Below are 19,207 nucleotides of genomic sequence, written 5' to 3'. Positions count from 1 at the left end.
ACAGTGCACCAGTGCGCACATAACAAATATCGAAAAAAAAAAGTTTGGTTGGATGAAATAATGGAGGAATAACGCACAAAACACTGCTTAGTGCTTACTAGGGAATTGTAACGTGAAAATTTAACATGTTGGGTGACCATTTATAACTTATAAGGTGACTAAAACACATCAATTTACAAATACATTGTTGTATTTTTATGTCCCCAATAAAAAAGCATTCGCTAAACTTTATGAGCGTTGAATATTGAGATAATCAATAGCCTTTTTCTGATAAGACAAGTTCTACTTCGAGCCGTGCAGGGTTCATTGCACTAAAAAAAATTTCAAACAGAAACCTTTGTAGTCGATTGTTCGACCACTTTAAATGCATTGTGAACACAGTCATTGACTGAGACACCATCGAAAGATGCGCCCGTCAAATCAAGGCCTAGTCTGTTGTGGTCAACATATCGCCGAATTTCCTTCACTCGATCATAATGGCCAACAACGTATTGCGGAATGCTAAAACAAAAAGTAATTATCAAATTTAGTATCAAATCAAAAGCTTTAAAACTTTAGCGCACGACTTACCATTGCCGTAGAATATGAACTTGTGAACGGACAGGTGGATCGCTAATGCCCAGCACTGATTCCATTTGTCCAAGGGCAACCTTCAGCAATGTCTCTTCGGTAACATTGTCGCCAAATAAGCTTTTAAACCATTTCCCGCCCATCATCGCAGTCACGATAGTTCGATCGCCTTGAGGGAAGCTGCACGAATCGAAGACGACACCTAGTAGCGGTGAATTTTGAGATGATGGCACGAGAAAACCGAAAGCATCTTTGTTTAACTTTCGACCGGTCCATTCTAAATTGACTAGTCCCACTGTTACACAATTGATAGATTTTAGCATTTGGGCCAAGTTGGGATGAGCCTTTTCTACTAATCCGGCAAGTTTGAATGCCGGCAATGCACTTATCACCCTGGAAGAATGCAGTTCTTCCTCACCGCATCTCACCACAAAGCTTCCATCTTTCCGGAATTCTAGATCTGTTAAAAGTTTAAGATTATTTTTCAAGATGACACAAAATTGAATCTATTTTGACTTTATATACCTGTACAAGGAGCCTCGACGAATAACTCTACTCCAGCTATTGCGGCTTTCTCTGCTAGAGTTTCCGGGAGTGATTGCAGTCCACCTTGCAAACTCCATACCGGCCATCGTTCTGACTTGGCTCTCTTTGCTAAATCCGAAATGGGAAGAGTCGAAGGTGGAGTTTTGCGTAATGCATTTGCTATCATCCCAACCACTATACGGCCGTGTTTTTGTTCAGCATCTTTAAGTGATTTCAGCAAGAAATTTACGCTAATCTCTTTTGAGTCTCCAGCGCAAACCCCACGCACCAGAGGATCAATAGCGAATTCAGCTATATCAGGACCCAAACGACGAGAAACGAAGTCAAACATGGATTCGTCTTTTTTGGAACTTTTTCTAGTAAACAAGTCACGAAGGCCTGCTGCGAGAAGAGGTTTGCGAAAGGGAGGGGCGGTCTTGAATAAAGAGGATAACTCGGTAGGCAATCGGACTAATTTCGAATCAACGTAAACGTAACGATTAAGAGAGGATGGATGGCCATATTGAACATTCATGACTTGTTCTTGAAGCCCAAGTTCCTGAACAAGGTTTAAAACTGTCATTCCTGACTCTCCAACAGGCCTCACGGTTCGTGGACCATGTTCGTACACTACACCATCTTCATTCCTGCTGCTGTGTACCCACCCTCCCAAACGACTTGCTGCTTCAAAGAGAACAATACGCTTGGGAGCAGGATGAATTTGTGTCAATTTATATGCTGCTGCTAAACCACTTATGCCACCGCCTAGGACAGCTACAGTTCCTGAAGATGCCATTTCTGTAACAGATTTGGTGAAGAAATTGAGAAAAATTAGTCAGAATATCTCAGTCAAATGGAAACAGTTTTACTGGTTTAAAACAGACAGTAGTTTGACTATACGTCAAATAAAATCCCATAATAAAGGTTGCCCAACTATTATTACATTTATAAGCAATCAAATCATGTGAGATTGGTCAAATATGCATTACATAACCAAAATTTGTGAAAGTCTTGTTCGATTTACAAATAATATTTAAAACATTTGTCAAAAAGTCAAAAATCACAAAATCAACTCTCGTAATTCGCTTATTCCCGTAAGCAACGGATTATATACTTACTTTAAGGAAAGTAGTCTGGAACAAAGAACGATTAGTCTTATTCTTCAACGTCTTTATAATAATCTAGAATAACCCAATAACCCTCCCCCACGTGAGTTCATAGCTCATCCAAAGAAGCGATAGCAAAGTTACAGTTTGTTTATAAAAAGAAAAAAATGAATTAGATATGCCGGTTGCCGGAGGGAAACAAAATCGTCTGCTCGCGTCATAGCGCGAAATTTTTTAAACGTGATTTTTTTCTTTACACTTCTTGATTTGACTTTTGAAGTTTTGACTTTTGAGTTACTTAAATAAATTAGTTAATTGAAAAGATCAAAGTTATCAAACTAATGCTGGAAGAAAAATGATAATAAAATGATAATTTATTAAATGGTATAAGTTGTTTGATTTAAAATAAATTCTACTTACTTTAAATTGTTGTTAATTCAGAATTATTTAAATTGTATACTGTACATTATTTTATTCTGTAATCAATAAAGATTAATAAAAAATCATGAAACATGCTCAAGAATTCCTTGAGCAATAAGCAACTCACACTGAACACGAGGTAAGAGATGCAAGCTATTTTTCTTCAATACAACAATATCCCCATCCTCAGTTTCAAACTCTCCAAATTCAGTAATGCATTTAACTTGAATGTAGAGATTTTTTGGTGGTTTGAGGTTCTGAGTTAGATCAAGTGAGTAACTTCCTTCACCAATTGACTTCATATATGCAGCAAGGGATTTACTATATTTAATAAAGAACTGAGCTTCAGGCTCACAAATGTTAGCCTTGATATCTGATGGAAGGACAGAGCCAAAATGCCAGCGGTGTTCTTTTATACGTTCAAGTCTATTGTAAAGGTAGGCCATCAGGCATCTAAAATTTCAAAAGTAATAAAACTTAATTAGGAATTTTAATGAAAACACTTCAAACTTTCAGTGGTTACCTTTTGTTTCTTTCCAGTGCACAGTGTCGGATGTGTACTGAAGTTATGTATTCCGATTCTCCAGCAACAGCAGAGCTCCTAAAAGTCAAGTAATGTATAAATAATTCACGTTTATATGTTTCGATTGTCTTACGCATCTCTTTGATTTTCTTCAAACAAAGCTCTCATTTCCTCGAGTACCTGACGGACTCCATCTTCCTGTTTTTACAAATAAAATGGTGTTGCTAGTTGCTACTTTCATCACAAAACGTTAAAACACAATTACGTTAAATGGTGGAAGAAAATCTCTTGCTCTTTCCAGTTCTTGTACCAGCTCCACTCCTTTTTGAGCAAACATTTCGAATAATTTTTTTTGTCTAAATAAAATACTGTTAATATTTCATTCAATTTCAATCTAAACAAGGAACGCACAGTCAGTCAGGAACGGGCGGGAAAACGAGCAGACGAAAAGCACGATTCCATGGTTGCGTTTTCTGATATAACCGTGCTGCTTACGCATTAAAAAAAAAAGAGCCAAAAACAAAAAGTACAAACTCTACAACTTTTTATTTGAAATTCAGCTCCAGCTTCGTGTCATCTCAAGCATTTCCAAATCCAAACAGTATATAAGAGAATTATCTTATAGAACAACTCAACTGTCACATTATTAGAGTTTTTCATGGCAATTGTTTTGTGATCGTGACTTTTAAAAAACATTTGCATTTCATGGACTAGAAAACACTCTAATATGAAAATCCTTAAAAATTAGAAGAATGCATCACAATGAGTTAGTAAAAAAAAAAAAAAAAAAAAGTTAAATTACACTGAATAAGTCATAACAGGAATCGAGTGAAGGAAATTAAGAAAGTAACAAGAAATTTTGAGTTGATGACAAGTTCTTCTGACTGGATGATGGTATTAAACTATTAACTGGATTTTATCCACTGTTGAACGGTGGAACTAAACTAATTTATTCCAGGAACTCGTTATCAGGCCGCCTTATATAAAAGACAATTAGTACAAAAAAGCAGTGCAGTAAGGTATGTTACAATCAAGAAGCACCGTCCATAAATGACGTCATGCGCCAGAGGCAACTTACGTCGCGCCCTTTGAGAAGGGGGGAAGAGGGGAAAATGTTATGTCACATCGAGAAATGTTATCAGTTTATATGGAGAAAAACTGCATGACGTAATTTACGGACAGTTGCGAAAATCAGTTTACTACTTACATAGGGAGAAACCGCTTCATGCGAGCACGCCATGCCGATCCCTTGCTTCGCGCGCGAGTTTCCCGATAGGGTGTTTTTTTTTCACGGGGTTTAGGTTTTTTGGGGGGAATTTGTCAATATTTCCACCAATCATCAATTTCTCATTTTTCCACCAATCAACAATTTCTCATGAATCATTTTAATGGCATTAAAATAGATCATGAATGTGGAGAGAACCCTTATGATGCAGTGTCATTTGCTGTGAAATCGGCCCTTTATGCAACATAAATTCCATCTATTAAAATATCAACCATGGATGGATATCAACATGAACTGGAGGTATTCAATAACACTCATACTCAGGCTCATCGTTGTCGAAAAGCACTTGGAGGAGGAATGCGGCAGGCGGGTATTTTGGCCGCAGCCGGAATTTTGTCACTTTCAAAGGGACCTACCAGGGTAGCTCAAGATCATATTTTCACCAAACAATTGGTCAATTGGCTGTTACTGCGCAAGAGGTTGGAAAAAGCGTTGTGGAAGTTGATCGATATACCGTAGAGACGAATATGGTTATGCTAAAAGTCGAGCCCATATCAGGTGCTACCCCTAATTCAATTGTGAAAAGATTTGCTGAATCTACTGAAAAGGAAGTTCACGGGATCGGTCAAGATATTCGTTGGCTTGCTTACCCGATGACTGAAACGAACATCATAATTGTTGTTCACTGCAGTAACCCACCTGAAGACATCAATCTCGCTCAAGACAAATAAGGGTATGTTTTTGATGAAATCAATCAAAGTAACGCTGTATAAGTAAACTGGAAGCTTCATAAGTGCTTTATTCCATGTAACGATCATTACAAACGTAGTATTGTTGTAGATTGGGGAATTAGTGGAAGAGCTGTTCTTTTGTTTGTATCAGCCGTTACTCGTCTTCTATTCATGTGTAAAAAATGAATACATTGTTATTTACCATTTCGTAGTTGTCGTTATGAAATCATGCGTTTTATAGCGCCTTTTTTAAAACTACCTTAAGTCATGTCGCATATCTAATTAGGTTTTTTTCCCCCAAGAAGCCAAGCACTTCCACTAGTGGTTAGATATTATACATAAATACAAAGCTCGAGCTTCGAATTCAAGCAAAACGTAACACGGCGTACAAATGTAGGGAAATTTGATTAACTGCTTGGACGTGTTTATTTAATCTTTGATAGTAAAAAAAAAAGAGAGGCCAACACCAAGCAAAAATAGCAAGCCAGCAGTTACACACGCACGTTACGATATTGATTGGTTTCAAACCTTCTCCTTCTCCGAAAAATGCTTCATCGTCGCTCTCAAACGTAATATCGGGCACCTTGTAAAGGCGAATGACGGGCTTGTTAGGATCCTTCACCAACAAATATTTGCCATCCTCTTCCTTCATACACAAATCAATAATACAACGGAGAATGCCCCAAGCATTGTCGATGTTAAGGTTGATTTGCGATGCGAAATCTGACGGGTGGAACTGCTGTGTTCCAAGGATTACACGACGCGATGTATCTCGTATGTGCATACGGGATACATATCTGAAGCAATCAATATTAGTTACAATAATGTTCGAAGGACAACAGGAGCCTTCACATACCCGAATTTAATCCAATCAGAGTTGGCGAGCAGAGCTTGCACAGTCCATTTTGCTAGCTTGCATGCATTATTCTTCAGCTCGTTGGCCTGAACAGCACCTCGCTGAGTGTCCAGTTTCTGGCGCCATTCGACTTCACCAGACAACTTGAAGTACAAAATCATTTTAAAGACACAGTTTCATTACGAACAGTAAATATGCATACCCTTGAGTCCCATTCTTTGATGTTGATAAATTGGTTATCACCAGCCGATCCAACGGTGATAGCGTCATGTTCGCAACGTGCCACCAGGACACCACCTCCTGAAAACTTAGTATTAGACTATTTATTTCAAATTTAAAGTTTTAACTTACAAACCTTCATCAAAGTCAGTCCACAAGGAATGTTCTCTGTGTTTAGTCTCTTGGTAACATAAGGATCATCTTAGAGCTCCAGATCTGGTTGATATCCGTCCATGGTTGCTATTTTAATGGAATTTGGGTTGTATAAAGAGCCGATTTCTCAGCCAATGACACTACATCATAAGGGTTCCCTCCACATTCAAGAATCTATTTTAATGCCATTAAAATATTTCATGATAATTTCTTGATTGGTGGAAATATCACATCAGCTATATCAATATGTCAACATACAAGACCCAATGTTGCTGTCGTGTCAATAAAGAAAGTTGAGATAAATTAATTGTATCACCTGAAGCATAGGATCTTTGTAGGAATTTGCAAATTTCATTTTCCAGATGTTGATGAGTTTGCAAGTCTCAGCCTTGCCGATCCACTGGCATTGGAAACTAATGTAGTTTCAAGAATTAAAGGGTGATAATCCAGCATTGTTCTACCATCACATCGTAAATCATCCTTTGATATTTCCAAATTTGAATTTCGTTAAGTAAGGACAATTTATTTCAATAAGAGACCAACAGAATTTAATTATACCTGGACTCCATGATGAATGAATGCTTTTCGGTATATAAAAAACCGTACGGCTATTGTACCAGCTTTACGTAGTAGGGAAAACAATTTACAATCAAAGGATAATACTACCTATACATTATTTAAAATTTGACTACATACATTTTTCTTTAAACTTGTCTTGATTCAGTTGATTGATTAGCAGCCAGCCTTGTTTTGTTTTTGAATAGCAGCCAGCCTTGTTTTGTTTTTGGATTCCAATCCAAGGCCGCGTTGAATTGGATTCCAATCCAAGGCCGCGTTGAAGTTCGTCGGCCTTGAATTATGGATTGGCGTCAGAACCACCTGACGGAAGAAAAAATAACTAAAAAAAAGTCATTCTTTCTTCGATTTATCTCACGCCGACCCCTATCCTTTAATCCAAGCGGGACCACGACGGCTCCTTGTAATAACATCTCCTCTACAAGACGGTCGCGATTTGCATACCGTCACGAAAAACCCCGCAAATCGTATAAAACATTAATGGAACCCCCCAGACGAAAATCGTTTCCCTATCTCTCCGAGAGGAACAGCGCCACCTCCCAGAGAGAAATCGAGTGAAAAACCCCGAAAACAGCCATCGAGCCGTAGAAGAAAGAGACGTCGTCGCACAGTCGGAGTGGGAGGTGGGTGGAGTGGGGTCGGGTGGGGTGGGGTGGGGTGGTGGGTGGGAGGAGGACAGGGTCGTTTGCCGATAAATCCCTATCGGGAAATTTATCATCGCAAGGCACTTTTTCGACGTCGTCACCAATCCTCGAATTATCTGCTGGAGGGTGGTTCCTTATTTTCGACCATTTTTTTCGAAGTTCGTCAAATGCAATAACTTTGGCGACTTTGACAACATTTCGAAAAAGTACATTCAGCAAACTAGGAACCATTTTCTGCAATGCCAAGACACACAAAAAAACGCACGAAGGCACACGTGTTTCAATGGAAGTTGAACGAACGAACAGCCGTAAAAGATCAAATGGGACAATGTTTGAAACTTGGTTATTACCAGGCTTACCAGCACCAGGAGATGTGATGCACAGATGTGTTTAGCTACAAGAATAACCTGAATGATCCCGAACAAATCAATCAGTTCGGGCAGGCCTCAGAGGACCGCCTTTTTACCGGTGAATATGACCTCATCTTATTGGTCCAGCTCACGGCAACCAATCGTCGTAATGAGTAGCGTGATCACGCGACATCCTCCTCCTCTTCTTCACCTTCTGTTTTTTTTTTTTTTTTTGCAAGGAAGAGAATGAAAGTGGGTTACTTTCTCTTTTCTCTTCCCTAAACGAATGAGTCATTGGACTTGGCAATGGACTGTAAAGATTTATGTTTGTTTTATATAAACGGAACTATAAAGAATCATTCTTTTTTTTTTGAAAAACATTAAACTTTACCGTAATAGTTATTGATGTAATATTAGTTTTCCAGGAAAAACTGTGCTTGACTCCCTATTTCATTCTCCTGTGTTACGTGAATCTTCCAGACTTCCGCCTTCTCTTCTACTTCCTTTCCTCTCTTTTGCATAATTCGGTCAAGGTTGGGGGAGAGTGGTCACTGCCCTTCCTAATATGGAAATAAAAAAAGGATAGTGTCTTTTTTTCTTTCTGAGGGGAACACACGCACTGGAATGCGTTTCATCACTGTCTGGGACCATTACCGTCATAACAAAAAAAAAAGGGCAAATTTGAAACGACGTCATACCAAGTGCACCAGTTTTCAGAATATAACGTAGCAGCTAGATCCACAGTTGTCATGGAGGAACTAAATTTTCCGTAAAATTTGATTTCGGTCACAATAAAAAATGAGAATAGAATCTGTTGTGTCAGATTATATATTTTAAGTTGTCGAATGAGGAATATTTTAAGACTTCCATTTATGAAATTCTTTGTTTTGGGAGTCAAGGAAAAGTATTTCTAACGATATACGAGGGTGAACAGAAACAAACGTTTAAATAGACGGTAGGCCTATACGGTTGTGATTTCTCCATGAACAGGCAATAATTTGTGAAAGAAAGTAATCGGTTACGAACATATCATCGGGAAATTTGTCCTATTCTGTGCAAATTAATCGAACTGAGACGCAAGAAGGGAATGTGTCAGTCGAGAATATCTTTCTACCTCTTACCGAGCGTCATTAAGACAAATGATTCAAATGCGTGAGCGTAACAAATGGATGGCGAGATGTTGACTAGGTAGCTTGAGAACATTTCAAGCGGAAGTGTTGGAATGTTATTATTCCGAGGAGGATTCGGGTTGATCAATTAGGGACTCGCGCTGCTCTCCGTCGTCAGTGTAGTCCATAGACCGGCTTCTATTTGTATGTAAACATTCATGTTCAAAATACTGGAATTTTTAAAATCAAATGAACAGAAAGCAAACCTTACCTATTACGCGAGCGGCAGGAATCCACGATCCGGTTAAGTAACTGAGCCACGGGATCCCATTCCTCCCAGTGTGACAAAAGGGTGACTGCAAAAAAGCTGAGAAACATTGGGATGGAACCGATATAGAACAAGAAGGGATAGGAAATATGTTTGACAGCTACATCAGCCAGCATTGACAGGGGAATAGTCAGACTCATGGCCAAGGTAGCAATTAGCGATGACGTCAGAAAGCAACCCCTATAACAAAGGCAAATTAAAGATCATTTGAGAAACTCGTAATGTACGTACGTATGTAATATTATTCCTACCATAGCCATAGGAACTCTGAAAGAACGGTGCCGATAAGTCCGTTAAGGGCAATATATAGCCACTGTTGCTGAGTCGGCCACACGAATACTTCCAGTTTGGTTGCGTGAAGGATAAAGAAGGTTGGCCACATGACAACAGTGTTGATAAGTCCGACGAAGCCTATAAGATTATGAAAATGAAACAACTGTTTTACAGATTTATAATGTCTAAGGTTTACCGAAAAACATAGGAATGCTCATTTTATCTTCATGATCTACTCGTCGTTTCAAAAGCACCAAGTAGGCAGCATAGCACATAGAACCGGCTAGGGCCCATCCTGCACCCACCGGAATAGACTGCTCTACTTTTAAATCTGAAAGGCTAACCAGAACCACTCCAGCGATACTGAAAACAACTGCGATGAATTTAGTGAGAGTGAATCGATCACTCGTGCCAGAAGGTAGGCAAGCAGCAAGCAGGAGGGTAAACAGACTGCTGCTGGAAGATAATACATTCACAAGGCCAGCTTCTGTATGTGACAGAGCAGCTTGATAGCTGTAATTGCCTAAAAACCACTACAATATACAGAAACGAAGTTAATTTTCCATTTTCTTAAACCCTCAAACTATTAAACCATTACCAAGAGCGAAAATGTAGCCGCAACTTTCATCGTTTCCAAAGACGAAAGCTTTTCAGCGCACCGCCGAGTGGCAACTTCAGCTCTGATTGAGGCGGAATACGATAACCGAGCCATCAAAGCGTCAACAGCTTCATTAGGAGACAACTCTCGGACCTGAATAAGAAACCATTTCCAGATTGAAAATTCCGGAACAAAATGTTGTACTCAAAAGACGAACCTCAACGACTCCATTGAATCGAACGGATCTTGAACTGCTCTCTTCAGTATTTTCATTAATAACAATTGGTTGTCCAGGCTCTTCACCACTTTTCATTGGAACAAATACCGGTCCACTCTGAAATAACATCAGCATTAACATATTTGTTCTAATATACATATTTTTAAAATATTGCAACTCACAAGCACTGATGAGGGATCTTCTGGGTCTTCTATCACATCTTGCTTTAGTTGCTGTAAAATAAAAGATAAGAAAGAACTGTAAGAAAAAGAACCTTGGTCAAGTTTCATATTGATCAAACAACCTGATACTCTGATGAATGTCCAACACACTGTTCTCTCCAAGACTTGGCAAAAATAAATCCAGTCAAATAAATCATGAAGAAACTTGTTTTGAAATAGGTAGTAAAGAATGGCTTGTCATATTCTGCATTTTGAAAAATATACTACAAAAAAATATTGGTGAAAAAAGTTGTTTGTATTGAATTATTATTAGTACAAGTCCTTACTTTTGTCAACTCTGATGAAAGTACCTACCAAATAGAAAACATCAGAATGAGCAATGGTCATTGAAAAAATGAAAAAAATACTGCGTGTTACCCAAATGACATCGACAAAAAGAAGCAGGAGTAACCCTAATAGTAGACGTTGGCTTTTTGACAACAAACTTGTGCACGAAATGAAGGAAAGTGATGATGGAACAACAATCGTTTCATCGTCAGAAAGTGCCACGGCCATTGTAATTTTGCACTGGATAACAGTATATGATCTAAGACATTGAGAATAATTCAAATAATATTCACGATTCTGGTTCTTGCTTGAAAAACTTCTTCAGATTCACAACAGTTTCCCTACACTACCGTCTCTAATGTCATATGGTGTATTGATGACACAAAGACGTTGCCGTTTTTAACTTTCAAAAACATAAACTGATTTTGAAATAGAGAAAAATTACACATTATTAGTTTAATTATCAGTTAAAGTATTTCTATACATAATATATACGTTGACTAAAATTATTTGCATATTTATAAATATAAAAGTTGGCAACATTCTTGATTTTTTCACTCTTCTTGAAAAGTCGTCTGTTTCAAAGGAAAATCAACACTTGCAGTGGTTTCTCGGTTTTCAATTCCCGGTTTTTCAATTTCGTCGGTTTATCTGTGTTTCTTTAAAGTACATTCTTTTATTGAAATGGTTGAAACAGTTTGTGCCAAGTTTGTTTCAAAAAAGATTCGAAAAGTGCGATGGCAACGGCCTGCTGCATTCGGCCGTCCCAATCCAGAGTATTTTGTTGCCGGTAGCTGGGATGATGAGGTTTCATATATATATGCAATCAATACCTATTTTTAAAATAAATCTGATCTTTTTTTCTACAGCAAAATGAGGTGTCATTGTGGAATACTGTTTCACCAGATGAACAGAATAATGATCCGATTCAAGTGTCCACTATTCCTGTTACTAGTGATGTGAATGACATTTCCGTAAGTTGCTGAACACGGTTATTCACTAATTATTCATGTGCAATACATAATAACCCATTTTCATCCCCAGTTTTATGACACATCCAACTTCTTTGTTGCTTTGGGCAATGGTACTATTATGATGGTGAGAATTGGCAAAAAGCTAGAAGTAGTTCATCAATGGATGGACATTCATCATTTCAAGTAATTACACAAATTTAATTTAGTTTCAAAATAATATATTCAATCTTCATGATAGGAGTGCCAAAGCTCCTGCCACAGGTATTGTCTGCCAATCTCCTGAGATAGCATCTATTGGAGAAGATGGCAAGCTAAACTTGATGAGAATGAACCAAGATAAGCCTTATAAAACCATAGGTATATTTGCTTTTTTTCTCCAACTTACCACTGGCCTGTGTTGATGCCTAGTGGAGAAATTTCCTCTTTGTAGTGGGATAGTTCTAAAATCATGTTATGTGTGATTGCACTTTCAGATGCTGATAGTTGCAGCTTGAATGCAGCTGTTTTCACCTCGCAAAACGAGATTTTCACAGGCAATTCAAGGGGCATGATCAAACTATGGGATTTACGATCCACAACGGAAAAGCCAGTACAGTCAACTTCACTAGCCGAGGATTCAGAGGTGACCAAAAACAGTCAGCTCATATAAAATATTTACTAGCTTAAATCTGATTTTTTATTGAAATAGGTTGGCGTAACCAGCATGGACAGGTTATATATAAATAGAAATACTATCGTCTTTCTATATAAATAATTACAACTTTAAGTTTATGGACAGACATCCGTTTCAAGGACACATAGTGGCTGTGGGTGGCTATGATGGAATGCTCACCGTGTACGATATGCGCAAGGCCCAAACCCCCGTTACGGTCATGGAAGCTTCAGACAGCTGTTTGAATGAATTGCGCTTTCACCCGGAAAGAGCGGATCACCTTTTTACCGCTAGCGAATCAGGAGCCGTTTGGCATTGGGTTCCAATGGGCGCAAAGACTGCTGTGTCAAGTAAAAAATCATTTAATCATAATTTTTGTCATTGGTTCTTCAATAGCATGCGTTGCGTTTGAATCACAGATGGACTCTCCACTAATCTGTGGCTAAGCGGAGACTTGGCTACTCAACAGCTGAACATCAGAGAAATTCTGCCGTCCCTACCTTTAGCAGTGAACAGTGTCGACGTTTGCGGAGAATCGCTCATCTGTGGGGGAGATAACGAAGCATTCTATTACGTTTCGAATGTTGTATTCTGAATTCATCGATAAACACACAATAAAAACCTTTCCTCTTTACTACAGACTTTGTTACGAATATAGATTGACAAATGTTGATACAGTTTTACAGCCCGAAGTGACGAAATATTTCTTTTGGGGAGGTACGAATTGAAAATGTTGCGTGATTTTATTTATCACATCAACAGGGGCCGATTTCTTCTTAAACATCATATCCTGGCGAATACATTGCTCTAATTGCATCTTCTCAAGGGGCAGGTAAGGAACAGGAGTGAAGTGAAGTCTCCATTGGGCAAAAGCATTGATCAGAGGGGAGGTCAACTTACTAGCGGCCTCTTGAACATTGACGAGATTCATTGTCCATCTCGTACCCGACTTTTCGCGTTCTTGTAAAAGTAATTCGGCAAATTCTTTTTGGCCATAATTACTCGTCAGGATCACAACGATTTTTCGATGAGAACATGATATATTCTGGTTAACGTAAACCGCCCAATCAAGCACAGTTTCAATCTGCTGATTGTCCGCATAGTCTGAATCTTCAATGAAGAAGAAATTCCAACGGCAGCATTCCAGACTCTTGAAAGCCCTCTCGATTTCTTGCGAACTTGACCAAGGTCCGAGATGTAATGTCGCTTGATTCGCATGTTCGGGCAACGAATTGCCAATTAAGTGATTTGTCCACGTTTTTCCTGTTCCAGATCCACCCAAAAGAACAAGCACTGTCAATTGTTCAACTGTCACCTGAAATTCTTCCAGAACATTAGCAATGGTTGTAACTGCTAGTTCCTGCCCAAATAGGTTAGTTTTTAATTCACTACTCAGTAACTTGAGGTCAATTGTCATGGAATTTGAAGATTCACATATATCATCATCCCTAATAATTGAGCTGATTAGTGAAAATATCACAACTGCAACCACTACAAAACCCAATGAAAACCTGTTACCAGGACTGAGCTTCTTGGGATCAGATTTATCACATGTTTGTTTGTACTGTTTCTTGGTTTTTGTTTCACATTGAGATTTCAATTGTTGGATGTCTGGCTTACACTCCTTCACTGGGTCAGTCGACAATGCTAAATTCCTCCCGAAGCTCAGTTTTCCTGGGAATAAAGGTTGGTAGAGAATCAGGGCTTTTGAAAGATCTCCAGGCTGGGTCTTCAACGCCAATTTTCTTCGAGAAGAAGTCATAGTTTCACCGTTATAATTCACTAGATAATTATTTTTCAAATAATTAGAAGGTTCCACGTGACGTGAGGAACATATTAGATAAAAAAGAAACATGTATGCTTACTTGTTAGAAAATGTCACATGAAAACAAACTAGGGCAATCAATTACAACAGTCAACTGCAAGGACTTAAAGGTGATAACGATCTTGGTAATCAGATATTCAGATTAAAACCGAAACCACGTCGAGACAAACATTGAACTGAATCCCCATTTTTAAAAATTGCCGTTAAAATCGTCTGCCATTTCTTGTGTCAAAATTTTCGTCTGCTTCCATATTCAAAACAAGTTTGCGTTTGCAAGTTGCTGAAGTCAACATAAATTAATGAGACTGTAGGCTAAGATCAGTTTATCAGTAAAAAAAAATGAAGGAGATTTTTGTTCAGTTTCCTAATACAAAGGAAGATCTACATATAGAAAAAATAGACACAAAAAAGCTAAATCCATCCATACTTCAACTTTTCAGTGAAATTGTTGAAAGTTACCTGAAGCTGTGCATTACTTCTTCATCCCAACCTGAAAATACTGAATGTTCTAGTCTTTTGTTGACAATAGATGCAGCACTTAGCTATGTCTGGGAGCAATTACATACTGGGCAATGGAAGGATGTGGATCCAGTTTGGAGACAATTGTATTCTTACATCTCACTTTTTAAAACACTAGCATACCTTAAACTTGATGAGGATTCCAGCTTGCATCTAGCTGACGCTATTACAGCATGTGACATGGGGCTCATCATGGGGGAGCCAATACTGGATGGTTTGCTTAGCAGTATTGCTAGCAATATTAACGAGAAATTATGGGAGTCATCCCAAACTAAAAGTACCTTCAAGGAGACAGACAAAGAAGAAGTAGGCAAAGAATGCTATCCTCAACTAAATCAAAAGAACTTGATAGAAACTGTTCAATTACCTAGCATAGAAACATTTTTGCTAGACATCATGAACAAAAAACCAGTAGTAATAACAGGTATTTTATTTACATGTGTTGTTAAATATTTACTGTTAATAAAACATTTTCTTTTGCAATCTAGGAGCGATGGACTTTTGGCCAGCTATGGAGGAGAGACGATGGAGCGTGAACTATTTGAGAAAAGTCGCTGGATATCGAACAGTACCCATTGAAATTGGTTCAAAGTACACAGATGACGCCTGGTCTCAATCTCTTACAACCATCAACGAGTTCATTGACGACTACATTTTGAAACCGAATAAAGCGGCAGGATATTTAGCGCAGTATCAGCTTTTCCAGCAAATTCCACAGCTAAAGAACGATATCATCATTCCAGATTACTGCCACCTCGGTACGTGTGACGATATCAACGTGAATGCTTGGTTTGGACCGCTCGGGACGATATCTCCTCTTCATTACGATCCTGACCATAACTTTCTCAGTCAAGTTGTCGGTTCCAAATACATTCGCCTGTACGAGGAGCAAGTGACATCATCTCTTTACCCGTTTGAGCAAGAACTACTTTTCAACACCAGTCAAGTTGATGTAGAAAAACCAGATTTGAAACGGTTCCCACTTTTCTCGTCGGCCCCCTATGTTGAGACCATCTTAGAACCCAGGAGCATGCTCTATTTACCTCCCAGAATGTGGCACTACATTCGATCTTTGAGTACAAGTTTCTCTGTAAGTTTCTGGTGGAAATGATGAAGATAAAGAAAAATTTGGTCATGAGTTGTTTAATCGTTTTGTTCAAACTACAAAATTAACTTACAATTTAGCTCGTTTTCAGTGTGAGAAAAGAGGCAATTCAGTGCTAGGGCATAAACCAATTGCCAAGACATAGAGAAGCGCGAAGAAGAAATTAAGTTTGGCCGTCTTTTTCGGTATGTGTCGCATATCTTCACTGCGGAATTCTTTTTCCAAACGGAAGGCAGATGGAAGGGTGATGAGAGGCAGAAGAAGCCACTTGGAGTAGTGCAGTGCCAGAACCACGAAGACCATGTAAGGTAGGAAAAGGAGACAGGCAAACAGGACGATTGATGCGGGCGTTCCAATCAAAATGGCAAGTGTCACAATGCCGGCTCTCCGATCCGTGTTCATGTCTCTTGTATTATTACTGTGCAAAATTGCTTCCGTGTTGAGCGCCAAGGGTATGGCGTACCAAATCGTAGCCCATTCCGTCTGACCAGATTGTGCCAAATAGGAGAACAGTAAAGTGATGGGACCAAAGATGATGAGTATCATGACGTCTCCAAGGGCAATATACTTGAATCCAATTCCGCCGGTGTATAGGAACGAGCTGGAAAGACCACCAAAGTAGACTAGTGCCAAATGTTCCATTCTGGCCGGAGAGAGGAAGACTAGTGCAATGAAACCCACACAGCCCAATCCGTACAGAACGGCACCAAGAGTGACAACTTCATCCTTGGACAGGAGCTGATCAACTAGGGTACGGTCATCACTTTTCTGTTTGTTATCAATGCCTTTGATAAAGTCAAAGTATGTGTTGACTAGATTTCCAGCAGCGTGGACTGAGAGAGCACACAAAGAAGTAAGAACCAGGACGATGGGACTGAATTCACCAGTCGTTTTGTGAGCGATGGCACAGCCCAACAGCACAGGCATTAAAGAAGCACTAAAAGACCATGGCCGTAATGCTTCAACATAAGATGACAGCTTGATGGAAGTAGGGAAATAGTTGTTCAAATTTTGTTGAAGAGAATTTGGTGAATTGGAGGAAGGACTTGCCTCCTCTTTACAATGCATCTTGCCTGAACTAGAGTTTGTTTTCAACTGAACCAACTTGACAATAAACTCTTGTTTTTCTTCAGTTTCACTGTTGATGAAATCACTGAACTAGAAAATTACATTTTCGGCTCTTCGCATACGTCCTTCTACACTTTCACACATGATGGATTTTACTTTAATAAATGCAAATTTTTTTAAGAAGAACCAAAAAAGGGTGCCAGCTATAATGAGATTTCAAATTGCATTTATTTTCAAATTTACCATAAATTATTAAGACTGAAAATTACGAGAGAAAGTGTGACACACGCGACACGATAAACAAGAAGCGTCTACATTGGGGCAGTAACTATGGTAACCGCTGACTAGCTTCAAAAAATTCAAGATTGAATTTCCTATTTCAAAATCTATTTAAAAGAAAAATAGAAATAATACAATTAAATTATTTAAATAAAATCGAAGAGAAATTCGCTTTTGTTACATATAATTAATTATTTATAACTCCGAGCCACAGCCCATAGGGCAAAAGACTTTTAGAAAACTAGTTAAACTCGTTACGTCATCAATTGGTTTGGACATTGGATAGAGTGGCTTCTTATGAATTTTGCCCTCCTGAAAAGAAAAGAAAATTTTGCGACCTCTTGACAATTTACTGGTTTCTCGAACTTTCAAATCGGACAAGTTTTACACACCCGAGTTTCACATTTTCTACTGAATTCAATCACCTTTTTTAAGGGAGTACCGAAACGACCAATATCTTGATTTTCATGTATTTCAAAAAGTAATTATAACCATCATCCAACACAATGGAAGGGTACAACGTCTGCGCAACGAATTCTGTGAAACATGATGATTAAAAATTCCAAGTAAAATTGTTCCATAGGGAAATACACCAATTCTGAGTAACATAAAGAAAATTAAAAGGAGGAATACACTTTAATATCCACGGCGAAGAAACAATTTCAAAGATGACGGAAACTCCAAGTTCTCGAAAGGAATTCGCCGCTTCCGAATCAGCTGGGCACAGCAGGAGGTCAGAGGTAAAAGAGCGGGTCTGTTAACCACCAAGTCAATACCGGGATGATTGAGATATCCTTCGCATTCCAGTTCTGATTGCAGGTTTCTGAGAATACCACGAACCGTTTCGCCATCGTTGTTAACTTTGTCGATTTGGCCGCCATTATCCAACATCTGTTCCAGAGCCATAAAGCTCGTCGGTTTGATTTCACCGTTTTTGTCATAGATAAAGTCTAGACGCTTGACCAGATGGTGTAGTACGGTGTTTCCCTCGTCATCCACTGCGTTGGGATCCAGTGAACCAGAGTCTATAAAATACTGGATGATAACGCCAACATTTTCGCGATGGCAATAGGCCGTTGAACAGCAGAAACGGTGAAAAAAGTTAGAACGACAAGTTCCCGTCTGGTCGCAAAGGTGAATAAATTCCGTGATGCATTGCTTGAATTGTTGACTTTCTTCCGCACTCAGCTGGGGCAGCAAAATGAGAGCAATAAAGCCGGAAATTCCAATCAGTAAATTTGTGACATCCTTCATGTACGTAGCTGTAATAAAAATAAGAGCCGGCTTGGTAAACAGGTCATCATGGTTGCAATACTGTGCGAACACTCTCCTGACGTGGTTGCAACAGAAACTGAAGATAAACATGCAATTGTCGAAGTCGGTCGGTTCCGGAATACTCGTACCCGTACCATGCCAAAATTTCGAACCTAGACTCGATCCCATTTTCTTGATTATCGAGCATATGGTGCGCAATGGCGAGTATAAATTGCATAAATCAATGTGGTAGTTTCTCTCTATCAAGGCTACCGAACTTGATAGTAAACCGTGAATATCGTCCTCCCATTTGCAGGGCTCCAGCATTTCCAAAAGATATGTTGCTTGTTTAAACACACGACCAACGTACATGAACATAACATGCCGAGACCCATACAGAAAATGCGAATAGAAACAATCGGGAATGAAGAGATTGGGGAAAAGACCAGCTCGGCTAAGGTATCGCATACCGACCAAAATAGCCTCACCGATTAGAGATGGACTATTCAGCGATTGTTCGACTTGTTCCAATGTCATTGGTTCGACAAGATCTCCAAGAGCTTTGCGACCACGATCGGATAATTGGAATGGAATCTTCG

General features: G+C 39.0%; 7 protein-coding genes and 1 long non-coding RNA gene across 11 annotated transcripts in view; 2 read left to right on the top strand and 6 right to left on the bottom strand.

Annotated features, from left to right (window-relative positions):
- The window catches only part of LOC124343657 (F-box-like/WD repeat-containing protein TBL1XR1), a 393,640-nt gene that overhangs the window by 148,173 nt on the left and 226,260 nt on the right, over positions 1–19,207 (top strand). The gene's annotated exons all lie outside the window — the stretch shown is intronic.
- Positions 173–2,474, bottom strand: LOC124343664 (protoporphyrinogen oxidase-like). Of its 2 annotated transcripts, none has more exons than XM_046797080.1 (4): positions 2,210–2,474; positions 1,096–1,893; positions 571–1,030; positions 173–501 (listed from the first exon to the last, which is right to left on the bottom strand). In XM_046797080.1, exons 2-4 carry the CDS (start codon positions 1,889–1,891, stop codon positions 324–326), a joined length of 1,434 nt encoding a protein of 477 aa, XP_046653036.1. In that variant the 5' UTR covers positions 1,892–1,893; positions 2,210–2,474; the 3' UTR covers positions 173–323. The 2 variants fall into 2 exon arrangements, with proteins under 2 accessions (XP_046653036.1, XP_046653035.1); XM_046797079.1 differs by having other exon boundaries at positions 2,214–2,472.
- On the bottom strand, positions 2,657–3,596 carry LOC124343785 (DNA replication complex GINS protein PSF1-like). Its single transcript, XM_046797268.1, has 4 exons — positions 3,410–3,596; positions 3,278–3,342; positions 3,145–3,222; positions 2,657–3,074 (listed from the first exon to the last, which is right to left on the bottom strand). Exons 1-4 carry the CDS (start codon positions 3,479–3,481, stop codon positions 2,705–2,707), a joined length of 585 nt encoding a protein of 194 aa, XP_046653224.1. The 5' UTR covers positions 3,482–3,596; the 3' UTR covers positions 2,657–2,704.
- LOC124343845 lies at positions 5,144–7,050 on the bottom strand. 2 transcript variants are annotated; one of them, XR_006919336.1, is made up of 7 exons: positions 6,887–7,050; positions 6,645–6,808; positions 6,312–6,564; positions 6,159–6,256; positions 5,957–6,099; positions 5,629–5,897; positions 5,144–5,265 (listed from the first exon to the last, which is right to left on the bottom strand). It is a non-coding gene; the product is annotated as an uncharacterized LOC124343845 (long non-coding RNA). The 2 variants fall into 2 exon arrangements; XR_006919335.1 differs by having other exon boundaries at positions 6,312–6,502; positions 6,887–7,047.
- LOC124343663 (solute carrier family 35 member F5-like) lies at positions 8,709–11,312 on the bottom strand. Its single transcript, XM_046797078.1, has 10 exons — positions 11,023–11,312; positions 10,932–10,955; positions 10,728–10,868; positions 10,606–10,656; positions 10,424–10,540; positions 10,207–10,359; positions 9,805–10,141; positions 9,587–9,746; positions 9,279–9,515; positions 8,709–9,205 (listed from the first exon to the last, which is right to left on the bottom strand). Exons 1-10 carry the CDS (start codon positions 11,158–11,160, stop codon positions 9,127–9,129), a joined length of 1,437 nt encoding a protein of 478 aa, XP_046653034.1. The 5' UTR covers positions 11,161–11,312; the 3' UTR covers positions 8,709–9,126.
- LOC124343830 (lysine-specific demethylase 8-like) lies at positions 11,395–16,040 on the top strand. The gene is made up of 10 exons (XM_046797321.1): positions 11,395–11,739; positions 11,802–11,906; positions 11,977–12,089; positions 12,145–12,263; positions 12,380–12,528; positions 12,595–12,617; positions 12,685–12,908; positions 12,978–13,073; positions 14,763–15,326; positions 15,391–16,040. Exons 1-10 carry the CDS (start codon positions 11,617–11,619, stop codon positions 16,011–16,013), a joined length of 2,139 nt encoding a protein of 712 aa, XP_046653277.1. The 5' UTR covers positions 11,395–11,616; the 3' UTR covers positions 16,014–16,040.
- Positions 13,129–14,684, bottom strand: LOC124343696 (torsin-2A-like). Its single transcript, XM_046797136.1, has 2 exons — positions 14,424–14,684; positions 13,129–14,340 (listed from the first exon to the last, which is right to left on the bottom strand). Coding segments are annotated over exons 1-2 (1,137 nt in total). The 5' UTR covers positions 14,425–14,684; the 3' UTR covers positions 13,129–13,204.
- Positions 16,032–17,456, bottom strand: LOC124343721 (ubiA prenyltransferase domain-containing protein 1 homolog). The gene has a single exon (XM_046797174.1). It carries the CDS (start codon positions 17,073–17,075, stop codon positions 16,095–16,097), a length of 981 nt encoding a protein of 326 aa, XP_046653130.1. The 5' UTR covers positions 17,076–17,456; the 3' UTR covers positions 16,032–16,094.

This window comes from Daphnia pulicaria, chromosome 6 (assembly GCF_021234035.1).
Source record: "Daphnia pulicaria isolate SC F1-1A chromosome 6, SC_F0-13Bv2, whole genome shotgun sequence".
Taxonomy (NCBI): domain Eukaryota; kingdom Metazoa; phylum Arthropoda; class Branchiopoda; order Diplostraca; family Daphniidae; genus Daphnia; species Daphnia pulicaria.
This window is presented reverse-complemented; position numbering and strand designations above follow the sequence as displayed.